Genomic DNA, 17985 nt, shown 5'->3' with positions numbered 1-17985 from the left:
GACTCCACAGACAGTGGGAATTTTCAATATTTTCCTTAAAGTTTTAATAAATCCATGGCTTCTCTTGATGTTCTTAGCTCTGGGAAACACAGTTTTAATCGAGTCTTTGTCCCACCTTCTCCCCCATCCAATCCTGTGCAGGTCTTAAATACAGACAGTTTCCATCATTTCCCATAAGTGGGGGAAAGAGAACTCTAGTCAAAAAGGAGGTAACAAGGAAGCCGGGTACACCTTACACCTACCTGGGAAGTGTCTAGAGGCCCAGGGGTTCATGTTGCACCCAGACCAATTAAGTCTGCATCTCCAGTTTCATAAAAGGAAGTCAGCAGCAGCATTTACTGAAAGCCTCCAGGAGATTCCTAAAGGCAATAAAGGCCAAAAGCCCTGCTCTCGAGATTCAGAAAATAGGGGCTGGAGAGATGGCTCAGCAGTTAAGAGGCTGCTTTTGCAGAGGACCCTGGTTTGATTCCCAGCACCCATGCAGCAGCTAACAATCACCTGTAATTCTAGTTCCAGGGGATCCAAATCTCTCTTCTGGTCTCTGAGGGCATTGCATACACACAATATGCTTACATGCATGCAGGCAAGACACTCATACACATTTAAAAAAAAAAAAAAAAAAAAGGATTCAGAAGACTAGTTCTTTTGAATGCCCAAAGATATAACGCACTTTGCTCCATCCCAAAGTGAAAGCTCGTCATCTAAATTACCACAGGAAGCTTTCAGACTGTGGACCCTGGAGCCAGGAGAGAAGGTCTGAGTCCACACACCACAATGTAAACCCTATCTGCCTGTAGCTAGCCAGTCACTTCTCCCTGGGGGAGAAGGGGAGGTTCAATCCTGTCTGCCATGAACCAGAACCAGGATTACCACCCCTGCCCTAAATGTCACAGCCTGTTGGACAGATCAACCTGACTCTTAATGGGATGCTGGGGCTCTTTAAACACCACAAACAAAGGGAATTTCTGACCTGATCAGTGTAGGAGGGAGTGAACATCACCACACCCTGGCCCCTTTCCTTCAAAGCAAGCTCCCTCAAGATTTTTACTGAGTCAAAATTCTTTCATTTTATTATTATCATTGCGTGAGTACATTGTGTGTTTGAGTATGGGCGTGCACGTGCCATGGTGCATGTACATGTCTGAGGACAACTTTTGGGAGTCAGTCTTTTCCTTCTACCATGAAATCCCAGGATCCAAAAGTTCAAGCTGTCAGGTTTGCATGGCAAGTGTCGTTACCTGCTGACCCATTTCACTGGCCCCTCAATACTTTTTTTTTTTTTTTTTGGTCTTTTTGAGACAGGGTCTCCCTGCAGCCCCAGCTGTCCTGAAACTCACTATGTTGACCAGGTTGGCCTTGAACTCACAGCCTGCCTCTGCCTCCCTAGTACTGGGATTAAAGGCATGCGCCACCATGCCCGGCGGCCCCTCAATACCCTTTTACTAGCATATAGGAAGACCTCCAATTCCAGAGAAGCTGGCCACACTCCTGTTCCTCCCCCAGTGAAGAATTGAAGAGCACTTTTCTCTGAGCATGGGCAATCTCAAGCTGGGATCAATTCTAATATATAACCATGGGAAACTTAAAGTCCACCCCCATGTGCTTGATCTGGGTGGACACCACTTCAGCAAGGTTGCTGGAGGATCACTGATGAGATGGGAGGTCTAGCTCCTCCACACTACCACCCCCAGAGCAACACACCCTCTTCCCACTGCTTCCCAATCACAGGCTCAGAAAGGCCAGCATTAGAAGCTGCTAGTCCCTGGACTGAGCTGCTATTTTCCTGACAAAATATGAACGTTTCTCTTTTATAAAAGGTTTCCTTATACTATGAGGTAGCAAAGTTCTTATATTTTATATTCTGAAAGGAAGAAGCCAAAGCTTTCATTTCCCATTGATTCTTATTAAAAACCAAGACTAGGGACTGGAGAGATGGCTCAGCGGTTAATAGCACTGGCTGCTCTTGCAGAGGACCTGGGTTCAGTTCCCAGCACCCACATGGTAGCTAACAACCATCTAACTCCAGTTCCAGGGGATCTGACACCCTCTTCTGACCTCCACAGGCACTGTATGACACAGGTGTACTTACGCAGGCAATACACTCATACACATAAAATAAAAATAACAAAATATTTTAAAAACCAAGACTGCTCCAGAGCTCTGCACACACAGGGAAATGGCTGGTGGAGAGCAGGAGAGAAGGAAGGATTGCGATTTTCAAGACCACAAGCACAGGTAACAAAAACAGGCATGGGGGCGGGTCTTCCTCAGTTTCTGGCAAAGTGGAGGTTTAATTTGAGCAAAGCTCATTGAGTCAGGGAAAAAGAAAAAGATTCTTCAGTAGGAGACTTAATACTTGAACCCAGTACCTTTGCCTATCCCAAGTGAGACAAATAGAATTAAAGGCAGGTGTTATAGTGACATATCTACTTCATGTGGAGGAATGGGAATTAGGCCTCACAGTTTTGATGAACCTTGGAAATCTCAGTAATTCAGCCGTTTGGCTTCTGCGAACTTTCCTTTCCTTCTTCCCTCCCCCTTCTCTCTCTCCCTCCCTTCCTCCAAACCTTCCTCCCTCCCTCCCTCCCTTCCTTCCTTCCTTCCTTCCTTCCTTCCTTTTATAATGTGGAGATTTACAAACCAAGTTTCAAAGGTGGTCATTATGCTTAAGGTAAAGAGCCCTGAGAAAGCATTTGACAGTTTATGAAACCTAGAGAGGAAAATCACTGTAATGTGGGCTGGAACATTATGGAACACTAAAACATTTCTCTTAAAATCTAAAAGCAGATGAAGGGGAAAAAAAAGTATAAGTGATTTAAGATGTTATCAACCAAGAATCAGGAAACTAGGGCCCTTCCGAGAACAGCCATTGCTGTCTGGGTCATAGTACCAACCCAACCTAGTATTTCACTCATCCAGTGTCAATTACAAAATAAATAAATCAAGCTAGCCATTTTAAATACCTGCACAGCACTTTAAATACCTACATGGCACTACGAACACTACGGCACTAAGATTCAGGAGCCTTTAGAGATCTGTTCACAGTCTGCCTTGCTTGCACTTTACCTAGAATGGTAACAAGCTAGATTAAATGGTTTCCTAGCCAACTGCAGGTTAGAAAATAGCAAAATGAGAAATGTAGGGAACGAAGCAGCAGAAGGCAGGTAAAGAAGTGACAGCTGACAGCCTAGCAAGAAAGGGGGAAAAACTGGTTTCAAAGCAAATGAAGCCAGAATCTCAAAAATCTAGCATCCACAATGTTGGGTAGAAAATAACAAAATGGCAAGATGTCTGAAGATGCTGGACATCGTGACCCATGACCAGAGTTACTCAGTCAGCCAAGAGGGACAGGTGATGACGAAGAGGTTGGAAAAGAAAACAAAGGTGTTTAAAAAAAACTATCATAAACACATCGTTGGATTTAAAGGAAAATATACAAACAATGAACTAACACATGGGAAACAAAAACTCGTAAAAATGGAAATTCTAGAAGTAAACATTACCCCAAATAAGAAGCTTACTGGGCAGACATAACAACAGACTGCACAGGACAGAGAAAAGTTTGATGGACTTGAAGATGTATTTACATAAATGATGCACACTGAAGCCTGGAAACAAAGGATGAAAACAGAGACCCTGGGACCAGTAGGATGGCATCAAGCAAGCCAACTTATGTAACTAGAGTTCTAAACAAAAAGGAGATAAACAATGGAAAAATATTTCAAGAAATGTGAGCCAAATTTTTTTCCAAGCTCATAGAAAAATAACCCACAAAATAAGCTTAACAAACTCCAAGAAGGGTAAAGAGCCACACAGACACAGCTGAAAAACCGAAGATAAACAACAAAAAATCCTAACACCCAAAGGGAAGGGAAAGACAGTCTGCAGAGGCACTGTCTGACTTCTCACCAAAAACATGCACGCTGTAAGACAATAGAAAGAGATCTTCGGCTTAAAGAAAAAAAGAGCTGAGCTGGGTGGCACACCCCTTTGATCCCAGCACTTGGGAGGCAAAGGCAGGCAGATCTCTGTGAGATGGAGGCCAGCATGGTCTACATAGGTGGGCTGGGGCTACAGGGAGACCTTGTTTCAAAAAGACCAAAAGAGAAAGAGGTGGGGGAGGGGAGAAAAAGAAAATAGTCTTTTAAAATGAAGACAAAGTCAGGTGTGCTGCAAATCCCCACACTGAGGAGGCAGAGGCAGGAGATCACAGCAAGTTTGAGGCCAGTGTGGTCTACAATATCGAGCTCTGGGCCAGCCCGGGCAAGTTAGCAAAACTGTCTCAAAAAAATAGATGCACGGGGCTGGAGAGATGGCGCAGCAGTTAAGAGCACTGACTGCTCTTGCAGAGGACCCGGGTTCAATTCCCAGAACCCACATGGCAGCTACGAACTGTCCTTACCTCCAGTTCTAGGGGAATCCGAAGCTCTCTTCTGACTTCCGTGGCATTGCACGACACGGGTGCACTCACATACATGCAGGCAATACACTCAGACACACAAAATAAAAATAATAAATTAAAAATTTTTTAATAAAAAAAAAAATAGATGCACAACATAGGTATACTTCCACACATGTAGGCAAAACACTCATATACATAAAATAAAAATAAATATATTTAGACGATATATTGTAATGTTTAGCCAGGCGTGGTGGCACACATTTTTAATCCCAGCACTCGGGAGGCAGAGGCAGGTGGATCTCTGTGAGTTCAAGGCCAGCCTGGTCTACATAGTGAGTTCCAGGCCAGCTGGGGATACAGGGAGACTCTGTCTCAAAAAGACCAAAAATTAAATAAATAAATAAATAAAACATAGATTGAATTTTTTTAATATAATAAAATAAAGACAAAATAGAAACAGTTGCAGATAAACAAAGCTATAAGAATCTGTCACCAGCAGGCTTACACAGTTAAAAAGAATTTTTTTCAGGCTGAATGGAAACAAAACCAGACAGAAACCCAGACATAGAAGAAAACTTTAAGGACACTAGAAATGGTAAGGATGTGGGTAAATAAAACAATTTATCCATTTCTTTAGGCAACTGGTTGTTTAAAGTAAAGCAAAAATAATACTAACAGTGTGTACCATGGAGTTTGTAATATATGAAGAAAGTAAATATATGACAACAGATTGAAGGACTTGGATGGAAGTACATTGTCAGGGCTTACACTACACATGGACTGATGTAGCATCTCAAGGTAGATTGTGAAGGATAAAAATTTTAATAATTAAAACACTACTCAAAATATCTGCATATGGGCCAGGTGTGGCAGCACACACATTTAATCCCAGCACTCAGGAGGCAGAGGCAGATGAATATCTGTGAGATCGAAGCCAGCCTGGTCTACATAGTGAGTCCTAGACCAGCCAGAGCTACATAAGGAGACCCTGTCCCCCCCCAAAAAAATTGTATATGACAGGTCAGGTAATGGAATTTTAAAAAAATTGTATTTATTATTTTTATTTTATGTGTATGCATATATTGCCTGCATGTAGGTAAGTGCACCCATGTCATGCAATGCCTGCGGAGGTCAGAAGAGGCTGTTGGATCCCCTGGGAGTGGAGTTACGGACAGTTGTTAGCTGCCATGTGAGTGCTGGGATTCGAACCCAGGTCTTCTGCAAGAACAACCAGTGTGCTTAACCACTGAGCCATCTCTCCAGCCCCTAGATAATGGAATTTTAAATAATTAACCCAAAAGAAGGCTAAAGAGGGAAGAAATGGGATATATGGAGCTAATTTAAAAACTGCTATATCATAGATTTGAACCCAGTTATAGAACTATCACATGAAGTGTAAATGGAATAAACACTAACAAGTGGGCGGAGACTAGCAGACTAGATTTAAAAACCAGCTCCAGCTATGTGTTCCTTATACAAGACACACTTTGAAGACAATACAGGTAACTTAAAAAAAATGAAAGGATGCAGGCTGGAGAGATGGCTCAGCAGTTAAAAGCACTGGGTGTTCTAAGAGGGCCTGGGTTTAATTCCCAGCACCCACATGGCGGCTAATAACCATCTGAAACTCCAGTTCCAGGGGATCTGATGCCCTCTTCTGACCTCCTTGGAAATAAACTTCAAAGAGTATTATCACAAATAAATTCATCTATAGTGTTAAAGTGTTGATTTATCAAGAAAATACAATATTAAATATGCATATATCAAATACCCAAAATAAAAAAACTTGGGCATAGAGAGATGGCTCAGCTGTTAAGAGCACTTGCTGCTCTTCCAGAGCACCTGAGTTCAGTTCCCAGCACCCACATCAGGCAGTTCACAACCACTATAACTGCAGCTCCAATGACCTCTTCTGGCCTCTGAAGACATAAACACTCATGTGGCTCTCTCTCTCTCTGTCTCTGTCTCTGTCTCTCTCTCTTACACACACACACACACACACACACACACACACACACACATCTTTAAAAAAAATCAATACAAATAAGCTAATATAGTTCAACTGTTATTAAGAAGGGCACAGAGAGGGGCTGGAGAGATGGCTAGGCAGTTAAGAGCACTGGTTGCTCTTGCAGAGGACCCAGATTTGAAGGAAATAGGACTCTTAGGAACAGTTTTATTTTGCAACTTGGATGAAAAAGAAAAGTTTCTGAAGGCTGAATTGACAAAACTGACATAAGGAAAAAATTCTGAATCACCTCACCTCTGTTATATATCCAAAGTCATAATTTGACCCTCCCAACCCAGGCATATTACAGGTTTTACTGGTGGATTCTATCAAACACTTAAACAGTATTAACCTCTTACAAATACTTAGGGCTGGGGCTGTAGCTTAGTGCTGAAATGCTTGCCTAGTGTGGGCAAGGCCCTGGGTTCAGTCCCCAACACCACTAAAAACAAACCAGGGGTGGTGGGGCACACCTGTACTCCCTGCACTTGGGAGGTGGAGGCAAGAGGGTCAGAAGGTCAAGTTTATCAGCTATGTGTGAGTTCAAGGTCAGCCTGGGCTATGGGAGGCCCTGAAAGGAAAAAAAGAAAAGAAAGCTCAGATAGACAAGTAGACACACAGACACACAAACATACAGACACACAGACACACACACACACACACACACAGAGGAATTATTTTAGAAAGAAGAGAGAAAAGAAACATTCTATGAGGTCATCCTAATGTGGACACTAAAAAGCTGATGAGAGCTTTACAAGAAAAGTATGGACCAACATCGCTCACAAACTCAGATGCGAAAAAGCCTCAGCCTGAGCTGGGCGCTTGGGAGGCAGAGGCAAGCAGATCTATGTGAGAGCAAAGCTAGCCTGGTTTCTATAGCTAGTTTAGGCAAACTGTGGCTACAGGGAGACCCTGTCTTAAAAAGACCCCTCCCCCCAAAATATCCTCAGTCAAGTATTAGAAAATCGAATGCATTGGTTTTTAATGCTTTTTTGAGATCATTATGTTTTACTACATTAACAGAATTAAAGAGGAACACTGCATCACCATCTCCATAGGTGTAGAAAAAGCATCTGATAGAACTCAGTCCCATTCCCAATTGAAAAAAAAGAAAAAAGAAAAGCCAGGCGTGGTGGCACACGCCTTTAATTTCAGCACTCTGGGAGGCAGAGGCAGGCGGATCTCTGTGAGTCCAAGGCCAGCCTGGTCTACATAGTGAGTTCCAGGGCAGCTGAGGCTACAGGGAGACGACACTGTCTCAAAAAACAAACAACAACAAAAAACCTCTCAACAGGAGCCAGGAAGATGAAGAACCCAAGCAAAAACTAAGCCAACTGTACACGTGTGGCGTACATGTGTAATCCCAGCTCTCAAGAGACAGAGACAGGCAGAGCCCTGGGGCTTGCCGGCCAGCCTCTCCCCTCTCCTACTTGGTGAGTTCCAGCTCAAAAAAGGTGGATGGTGCCTAGGGAACGACACCCAGGGTTGTCCTCACCGCCACACCTGTACTGCAGTATACATACCCACACTAACAAATAAAAAAGGGTTTTAAGAAAAAACAAAAAGAAAAAAAGAAATCTATAAGTCAGAAAGGTAGAGGAAAAACTACCTTGATTCACAAACAACATTCTGAATACATAAAAGATCTCAGGAAATCTACTCCTCCTCAAATCTAATAAATTGAATAAGGTCACGTGTCAGGCAATACATGCTTTTTAAAACACTATTGTATCTCTAGGCACTAGTAACAAATAACCAGCAATAAAAATTTAAAGAATAACATTCATAACATCATAAAAATGTAAAACAGATACAGCTCATGGAAGGCTTCGTTCAATCCCTCTCCACTGAAAACTACAAAGCTTTTTGAAAGAAATGAAAGAAAATCTAAATAAATGAGAGGGAGCCCACATGCACGGGTTGGAAGGGTGAGTGTTGTTCCATTGCTGTTTTATTTCACAAACTGTTTCAAAATAACTTTATTCACCATAGCTGAACACTGGAAACAACCTCAAAAATCCAACCACAGGTGAATGGCTACACAGGGGTATCACCCCAAGGGGACTATGAATGAAGTGCCCAAGTGTACCACGTGATGAGCATGAAAACTCCCTCAGAGAGGATGGAGACTTCATCAGGGGGCATCTACCATCCTATACTGTTTATCAGATGCTCCAGGCCAATCTGATGTCTCTTGGAAGAAAGCAGGATAGTGATGGGGGTACGCAGATGGTAGGAAGATCCTTGATTGGACCAGGAAGAGGGAAGCGGTTTCCAAGGTGATGGGAATGCTCCCTAGCTTCATAGGGATGGGGTTTACAGTTTCCTGCACTTCTTAGAATTCAGCAAACCATATTTAAGATCTGTGCATTTCACTATATATAAACTATACTTAACTAAAGAGCGCCTACACCACAAAGCTGTGAAAAAAAAAAAAGAAACACACAGGACAAGCACCAGCAGGTGACAGTCCTTGGCCCCTGTAGGGCGTTGCTGTATTGCAGTATGACTAGCATGAATCGTAACCCAGTCAGCAAAAATGACTTGTATTTAGTAGGGTCTTCAGGAGGTGACTGAGGTTAAAGGAGTCAAGGGAGACACCCTATTATTTGTCAACAAAATGGTTGCTATTTAGTGATGTCTGTGTGCTGAGAAAGCTCTCTGGGAGAGCAGCTGACTCCAGAAGATGCCAGATAAAAGCTCAGTTGTTGGAGAATGGAGAGATGACTCAGCAGTTAAGAGCACTGGCTACTCTTGCAGAGGACCTGAGTTTGATTCCCAGCGCCTACATGGTGGCTAACAACCACCTGTATCTCCAGTTCCAGCAGATCCAACACTATTCTGACCTCTGCAGGTATTGCACAACATGGGTACACCTATCTACATGCAGGCAATACACTCATACACATAAAATGAAAATAAAATAGTTAAAAAAAAAAAAAGTTTGGTTCATCTATCTAGGAGGGCACTAGTCAAACCACCAAAGTTGCCTTCTCAAAAGGTCCTAATAACAATATTGTACTAAAATGCATGACCAACTGTCTTAGCATTTGCCTTTAATGAAAGAAAAGGAAGCCTCTAAGTTAAAAGACAGGCAGCTGCCAGTGTGGGAAAGAACTGTTCTGAACACCTGTCTCCCAAGTCTGGGGTGCTCTCAACCCAAATCTTAGAAAACAGTCTTCTGGGACTAGAGAGATGGCTCAGCAGTTAAGAGCAGTGGCTTCTCTTGCAGAAGACCTGGGTTTGAATCCCAGCCCCCACATGGTGGCTAACAACCATCTGTAACTCTAGTTCTAAGGGATCCAACGCCCTCTTATGGCCTCCCTGGGCACTGCATGCACATGGTGCACTTAGATATATGCAGGCAAACCACTCATACATATAAAATAAAAATATTTTTTTAAAAAAGAAAAACCTTTTTCTTGAGGGCAGCAAACACCTACAACTGAGCCACCACACTGAGGCCCATTGCTGTGGTCTCTGTGGCTTTTGGTCTCTTGAAGGGTGAAGACATCAAAGCAGGGCTGACCTACAGCAATCTGGCCGGTGTGAGCTCTGCCTTAGAAGAACCACAGCTATGCCACCTGGCTACTAACTAGCCTCAGGCTTAAGAGAAGTGAAGGAGGAAAAGGACATGAAGGAAGGAGGGAAATAAATCGGGAAGAGGGAGGAAGTGGGAGGGTCTTCTAGCCCTCAAAATTCTTTAAGGAGTCTGCAAGTTGGCTTCTTACCATCACCAGCTGTGGAAATACAGAGCTTAAGAAATCTATCATTTCTTTCCTCTACTTTTGCAAACACTTGTGTGGAAAACCTCCACCAGGCTAGTGGGGAAAGCAGGAACCATGACTATCTGTTGAGTCTGAACCGCAGGTTCACTGAGCTGGGAGAGCAGTCAACCTTATTTCATGATGCGCAGCCCTGCTCCAAATATGGTCTCTATCTTCAATACATACAATAAACAACCATGATTTCATTCTAACCAACTACTGTCCTGAATCCTGGATCCATCATTTCCTGACTAAGCTGCTGCCTATATGGCTAAGCACAACAGGAAAAGATAGTTTCCTACATTCCCAACACCTGCCCTACCCGACCCTCAACTTGGAATGCAGACAGGTATCTTCCACAAGCCAAAGCCATCGTTCACAAGGCCCAGTGCCTACTGAGATTACCAAGTAGCTCCCTGTTCCGGGCTTTGCAATCTACAAACCTGATTTATTTTTTCCAATAAGAGAAAAGATGTAAGACCCTCTGAGAAAAGTATGCCTAATATATATCACAATATTTATTTTTGGTGGAATAATGGATCAGTCTTGCAGGAAAGCTAGAGAAAAGGCATTTTGTGAATACAACTGTAAATCAGTCACTCTGAACACCTCAGGGAATCTGTATTTTCACCCCCCTGCTAACTCTGCTATGAAATAAGCAGCTGACTTCTAAACGGCACTATTTTTATTTGTTCCTTGCCTAACGCTAAAGATGGAGTTAAGAACGTGAGGCCAAAGACGAAATTGCTCCTGTAATGCACACCCTACCAGAAGGACGGTCAGCTCAGAATGCAAAGAGTCACCCACCTGCGGTTCTCAGAGGTGGCTTTTGGTGAGGAGCCCTGTGGAAGGCTACTCTCGACTGCATCTCTCAGCCCTAAGGAGGAGGGAGGAGGGGTGTGACTGAGCTTAGGATGCAGGGGTCTCCCAAAGGATCTGTCTAGCTTGTCTCCACCTAAGTTAAAGAAACCACACAGCAGAGCAAGAAGGAAACGGAGGGACAGGGAAGAGAAAAAGAATCTTCAATGGATTTGCAACTCGGCTCTTCAAAGGGAAGCTATTTCGATCTGAGCCACTGCTAATAATAATTATTCTGGGCATCTTCCAGGCTCAGATTCACATGCTACAAAGAACTCAAGGCCTTTTAATTTTCCTACCTGTCCCTGGTACCACTGATGATAAGTCAAAGATACAGAGAAACCACACATGACTAAGGAAACAGTCCCTTAATGAGGAGCAAAGATCATTCACCAAGATAACTTACTGAGACACCATCACCTGTCACCACCAGCAAGCGTCCTGGAAGCTTGAGGTGGCAGGGCTCTGCCCTCTGGACACTTCCTGCCAAGCCACAGGCACTTTAGGACAGCTAACAGCATTTTTAGGTACCTGGTAACCAGGCATGAAAGACTTCTCTCACATGAACCCCGGGCCCCCTTCAAATTAACCTAGCACTTAGAAAATTACTTCTAAAGGACCTTTTAGGTCACTGAGCTATTAAACCCCTTGGCTGTTTCTCCCTCAGTCCCCATGGGTGCCCTTGAGGCAAGACCCAGCGTCATCTACCAGCATTCAACATCTACCACCAATCAACATTAACTTTAGCTGTTAATGCTGAGATCTTTCTGTTTGTTGATGTGTATGGGAGAGCGGTTATGCACATGCTTGTGTACACATGAATATGGAGACCAAAGGTCAACCTCATATGTCTTTCCTTAACTATCTGTCCTCCACCTTTTTTTTTTCTTTTCGTTTTTACAATTTTTAAAAATATTTTTTATTATTTTTATTTTATGTGTATGAGTGTATTGCCTGCATGTATGTGAGTGCACCCGTGTCGTGCAATGCCTGGGGAAGTCAGGAGGCGTTGGATCCCCTGGAACTGGAGTTACAGGTGGTTGTTGGCCACCATTTGCGTGCTGGGCATCGAACCCAGGTCCTCTTGAAGAGCTGTCAGTGTGCCTAACCACTGGGCAATCTGTCGAACCCCAAAATTTAATATTATTTTAGGAGCTGGAGAGATGTGTTATCTATTTAGAGCGCTGGCTGCTCTTCCAGAGCTATTGAATTTGTTCCCAACACCCAAATGATGACTAACAACCATCCAAAACTCCAGTTCCAGGGGATCTCATGCCCTCTTCTGGCCTCCACAAGCATTTCATGACACTGGTGGGTGCACTTACATACATAGAGACTATGCACTCATACACATAAATTAAAAAATAAATATGTTTTAAAACATTAAAGTAAAATTTAAGAATACTGCTTCACATTCAAAAAGCTCTGATTCTAGAACAGATCAGGAAACTAAGTCTAGAAAAACAGGGGAAGATCCATTGACTTATCTACACTGCTCTTTGTTTTTTGTCAAATTAACACAAGGCTAGATATACCTAGGAAGAGGGCATCTTTGCTGAGGAATTTCTCCTATAACATTGTTCTGTGGGCATGCCTGTAGGGCATTTTTTCAATTGCTAATTCATGTAAAAGGTGTGCACATTGTGTGAGGTGTCATCCACCAGCAGACTTTAAGAATGCTGAAAGAATGCAGAAGAAAGCCAGGTGTGGTGGTTTATGCCTTCAATTACAGTAATCTCAGCACTTGGGAGACAGAGGCTGCTGAATCTCTGCGATCCACGTCATCCTGGTCCACATAGTGAGTTCCAGGCCAGCTGGGTCTACAGGGAGACTGTCTCAAAAAGATGAAAACATAGCAAAGTAGCTGAGCAAGTCAGGGACAGCAAGCCGGTTTTTCTCCAAGTTCCATCCTTGAGATTTTGCCTTAGCTGTACTCAGAGATGGATTGTGACATAAAAGCCAAATTAACCCTAAATACACGTGAAATAATCTAAATTTTCATGTCAATGCATGCTTCAAATTTAATAATTTATTCATTTTTATCTCTTTAGCATTTACCAAATTACTTCATTATAATGGGTCCACCTTAAGAATCTTCGGTTTTTTTTTTTTTTTTTTTTTTTTTTTTAAAGAACATCAACTTGTTATTACCTTTAATAACTTTGTGTGGGGTGATACACATTACACATGCCACAATATGAAAGTCAGGGGACAGCTTGCAGAATCAGTTCTCTCCTTCCACCATGTGGGTCTCAGGGATGGAACTCATGTCCTCAGACTTGGCAGCAGGTGCCTGAGCCTGTCAACGACTAGAAGGCTGACTGGCCAGTAGACCCTAGGGATCCGTCTGTCTCTACCGCCCCAGCACTGACATTACAAGCACATGCCACCAAACCCTATTGTTTTACGTGATTTCTGAGGCTCAAATTCAGGTCCTGGTGCTTTGTAGCAAGCACTTTACCAACTGAGGGATCTCTGCAGCCCAATTTACAGATCTTTAATGAAACTATTCATTCAAGTATCTAGACCAACTAAATGTCACACCAGATTCTGAGTGCTAGAACAGATCCATAACCACAGCAGTAAACAAGTAGGCATGGGGAAGAGCAGTCCCTGAATGCTGGTCTCTTGGTTTTACCCAGAGATAAACAGGAATTTTCTCCCAAGGTCAGGGTTGATGACCTTGAACCCAAGTTGTATTCTTAGCATGACTGCTGTGTGAGGTGAAATCTAAGAATACTGGGTCAAGTGGGCAAGGATGTAGGAAATTCAATCCAGATTCTTTTTGCCCAGATAAGCATTCTAGAACAAGGAACCAGAAGAAATGGTCCTTCCTAAAATTTGTCTAAAAGTAGCATGGACTAGGTGCATACCCAGCACCAGAACCCAGTACTCATAACTGTAATCACCCAACTCCCTTCTACAAAAGGCCCTTCACTTGGAGGGACCCCTGAGGTTTCCTTACTCAGCAACCAACCATCATGAGTTCAGGACTGTGGATTCTTTTCCTCAGATGTGACACTAACACACTGCCCATTCTCAACTCAGGTCACGTGTGAGAAACGCCTGAACTTGAATTCACAAACCACCTGTGGATGAGGACCCCCATTCCCTATCAAGCATGTTAGATCTCCACCTCCAGGCTGCAAACCTCCCAGAACAGCTGTGAATATAGCTCAGCACATATATAGATGACAGCATCATATCATAACATTCAAAGGCTGGACACCACTGTGGACCTACATGGTCCTCAGATCTGAAAAGGAAGGTGTTAACAAGCCTCTCCGTCCCCCCGCCCATCCCTGCATTGTGGACAACATCTTTGCTCTTCATGAGTCCAAGGTGAGGAGCCATTCAACCCCATTCCCACATTCAACATGAGTGTTGAGAATAATCAAATTAATAAATATTTGGGTACCTATTTGTGGGTACAAGCTTGTATCATGTGATACAAGATCGACCATCACTGCCATCAATGCCATCACCACACGATTGTCCTGGACCTCATTGGGCTAAGATGCATTAAGAGTGCTAACAGTGGACAGCTGAGCTGAGACACCAACCCATGTTCTCAGGGTCTCCCTCTCCATCATACTGCTTTCTCTAAGGTTATAAAACTAGGGAATGATAAAGGATTTCCTGATGCATGGATACTCAGAACCTGCAGCTTTGACCTGTCTTATCAGCCCAGACCTCACACCCACACCCATCTCTCAAACCAGAATATTCCTAAACACACTTTGTTGATCTGGAGCCGAGGTGTCCAATTTCCATTCACTCCCATTTATCACCCTCTCTGACTCTGTCCTGATTGGTTTTCCTTCAGTTTAAAAACCTCATCTTATATGAACAGGGTCCTTTTTATCTGATCCTAGCTCCCCTCTGCTTCTTGGGTCTAATCAATCCATGTCTGGAAATAAACAAACCAAAGACAAATGCCACAGTCCCTTTTGGGAAAACAGGAGCCTTTAAAATGCTCTACTCCTAGGCTAGACGCAGACAGAAATGGCAAGCAGAAGCTTTTAACAGATACCCCCAGCAGCAGCCTCGTGGATGCTCCTTCATGGGCATGTTACTCAGTGACATACATGTAGGACAGTAGGACAATCACTCAGTGCTAACATCTAAACCAAAGACACCACCCACCTTTTTCAGGGTGGGGGCTGTGGGAGGGAAGGGGACTGTCAAACCCAAAAAGCCTGAAGAGACCAGAGATGTCCAAACATATAAACCAGTCCCCTCCACTCTGAGCAGCTTCCAAGACAGTAAAGGAAGGCTTACTGGTACTTACATTAAGGGAATAGTAATGCAAGGCACCACAGCATGCCTCCAGCTACAACCAGGGGTATAAGAAGCTAACACATCACAGATCCAGATACCTGGCAACAATGCAGACCTCCTCCCACCCCATTATTTCACACCCACCTGCAAAGCACAGAGTTCTTACACCTCCTACCAGCCCCAGCCATCAGCAAGTTAGCACCCCCAACCTCCCCTGCTAAGAGGGCTGTTTCCACACAGACAAGGAGAGCCAAGCTCCCCTCCAGCAACCTACCCCTGCTTTCAGAAGTGGGTGGCTGTTCCTCCTTTGAGGAGAATGGTGGTTAATTCTCAATCCTTTTGGAGATCTTTTAGAAAATCTCATGGTAGCTCTGGGCATCCCCTGAGAAATGGCACTGTGTAATGTGTGAGTTCACTGGGAGTTGCAGCCGACCTAGGAGGTCAGGCCCAGAAAGAGCTCATATACTCAGAGAGAAAGGGAGCTGCAGGTGGTCCAGATGAACTGGGAGGACAGAGTCCCTTAACAGAAAGGGGAGAGCTGATGCTACTGTAAGTTCTAGCCCTCAATTAATCTTTGGAATCCAGTGAGAACTGGAGAATTGGAGAACTCCCACGGGCACACTCAAATTGTCTGTGTGACTTCCTATCTCTTAATTTCACAAAACACCCTGAGATTGCTAGTTTAAGAACCAAGTTTAAGACCATCTCAAACAGGGCTCAGCACAGAATGGTTGGGTATGAGCAGCCATAAATGGGAGCAAGGTGTGTGCTGGGAGGAAGGACCGCTCCCACAGAGGAAAAAAGGTAGTCAAGCCCTTCAGTGGCTCTCCTGAGTCTTGGCAGAGCAGCCCCTAACTCTTGCTGCCTGCGCCCTAGAAATCAAAGCAAATTTGCTGACTTCCTGCAGCAAAGGCAGAAGTCCAGGGAGCTCTTTCCTTCTGGGTCCACACAAAGGGGAGAGCACCCTCCCCTTTCTAGGGAGGAGACCCCAGCCCACCCCTTGCCCGCAGCCCCCTCGTGGCCCAGGAGTGTCACTACAGCTAGTTTTTCAGGGCTGGCACCGACCACTCTTAACTGGGGTGGAGCAGAACATTCAGGTACCAGTGGAGATTTGGCTACTGTCTTCCAACCGTATGGAAGCTGTGTTTGTTTTTGATTTCTTAAACTAAGACTCTGACTCAAAGTGATCCTTTTAAATCCCTCCGTGGTCCAATCCCTACAGGGAACCAGTCCAAGACCCGCCTCATTAAGCCAATAACCTCAGAGCTGCTGTGACATTACCACTGTTTTATTGATCATTCCTCCCTCCTTCACATGCAATTATGTACAATTGTTGCAAAGCTCGATAGAAGCAGTTAGCAGGAATGGACCACATCGCCTGATTTGCAAGATGCTGACTAGATTACAAAATAGTTGCTGGACACCAAATACCTCACAAATCCTGGGTTTCAGTGTCTTGCTGGGGCTAGGTGGAAGTCAAGACTTAGACACATAGTGAGGGAAAGTGTTGGGCGCCCACTAAGAAACGAGCTCCATTCTCACAGCCCACTAGGGTAAAGTCCCACCAGGGCTTGCGGGCTCAATAGGAAAGATCAGTCTGGAGGTGGGGGCCATGAACTGAATCCCTAGTTACTCTCAAGTATGCAGGGAAGAGAAAAGGGAAAGTTTGGAGAGAGGAAAGGGGGCTACAGAGTGCATGAAGGGCCTCGGGTGGACCAGACGCCAGGAGGGACACGGGAGAGGGAAACGCTAGGAGCGCAAAGTCTTGGGGATGGGGAGCCATCTACTTACCTCCTTGATTTTCTCCCGCTGAACTCGCACTAGGCTCTCGGGCTCCTTACTCTCGTCAGTCCTTGTCCCCAAGACCGGGTGTCGAAGGCGGCTCCGGAACGCATTATAGTCAAAGCTGAGCAGGACTCTCTCTTCCCCCGACCTGGGGGCCGCGACGCTGTTACCCTCCTCCCGGGGCCCGGTGGGACGGGTGCGCCGCAGCCACCCCTTCCTACGGAGGATGCTGGTGCCGTCCTCACCCGGGGCCGGAGCTGCAGGGGCCGGGTTGGGAGGCGGCTCCTGCTCGGGAACCGGGTGGTGGCCGGTGATTTCAGCCATCATCTCCAGGCCGGGCTGCTGGGTCCGGGAGGCCAAGAAGAGGCGCTTGAGGCGAGAGGTGTGGGGCAGTAGGAAGAGGGCCCCGAAGCACAGGGTGATGAGCCCCGAGAGGAAAAGCAGGAAAAGGAACTTCTGCGGCAGCCGCAGCCCCCACGGCGAGGCCGGGACGAAGCCCGGCACTTTCCTCATGAGCATCTCGTCCTGGCCAGGAGCTGGGGACGGTCAGCTGTGCCCAAGGGAGGGCCGGGGCACGTGTCCGCTGGGGGAGCGCCGGGGTCAGGAGCGCCAGTGGTGCCCCTCGGGCAGGGCTGCGGACCCCGACTTTGGCCGCCTTGGGGACCTTCCGGGAAGTTCAGGGAGTTTGGAGCGCGTCCCCTTGCGCTGGGGCCCGGGCGAGTCGGGCGGTACAGCCGGGGCCCGGGCCCGCAGCGATCCTCCGTGAGCCGCAGCCTCCCCTCCGGGGCGCCGGGTCCACGGGGCCCGCGCCTTCCCGAGCCGGAGCCGTCACATGCCGTCTGCGGCGCCCGGCCGGCGGGTGCGGAGCAGGGCACGCAGGCCAC

General features: G+C 45.4%; 1 protein-coding gene across 1 annotated transcript in view; it reads right to left on the bottom strand.

The window, feature by feature from the left end:
- Positions 1 to 17652, bottom strand: part of Man1c1 (mannosidase alpha class 1C member 1) — a 152390-nt gene extending 134738 nt beyond the window's left edge. Inside the window, exon 1 of the mRNA XM_008822301.3 lies at positions 17108 to 17652. Coding sequence (XP_008820523.1) covers positions 17108 to 17620 — 513 coding nt within the window. The 5' untranslated portion in view covers positions 17621 to 17652. The remainder of the gene's footprint in view (positions 1 to 17107) is intronic.
- Between the last annotated feature and the right edge of the window lie 333 nt (positions 17653 to 17985).

Source organism: Nannospalax galili, unplaced genomic scaffold (genome assembly GCF_000622305.1).
Source record: "Nannospalax galili isolate Female #2095 unplaced genomic scaffold, S.galili_v1.0 scaffold1428, whole genome shotgun sequence".
NCBI lineage: Eukaryota > Metazoa > Chordata > Mammalia > Rodentia > Spalacidae > Nannospalax > Nannospalax galili.
This window is presented reverse-complemented; position numbering and strand designations above follow the sequence as displayed.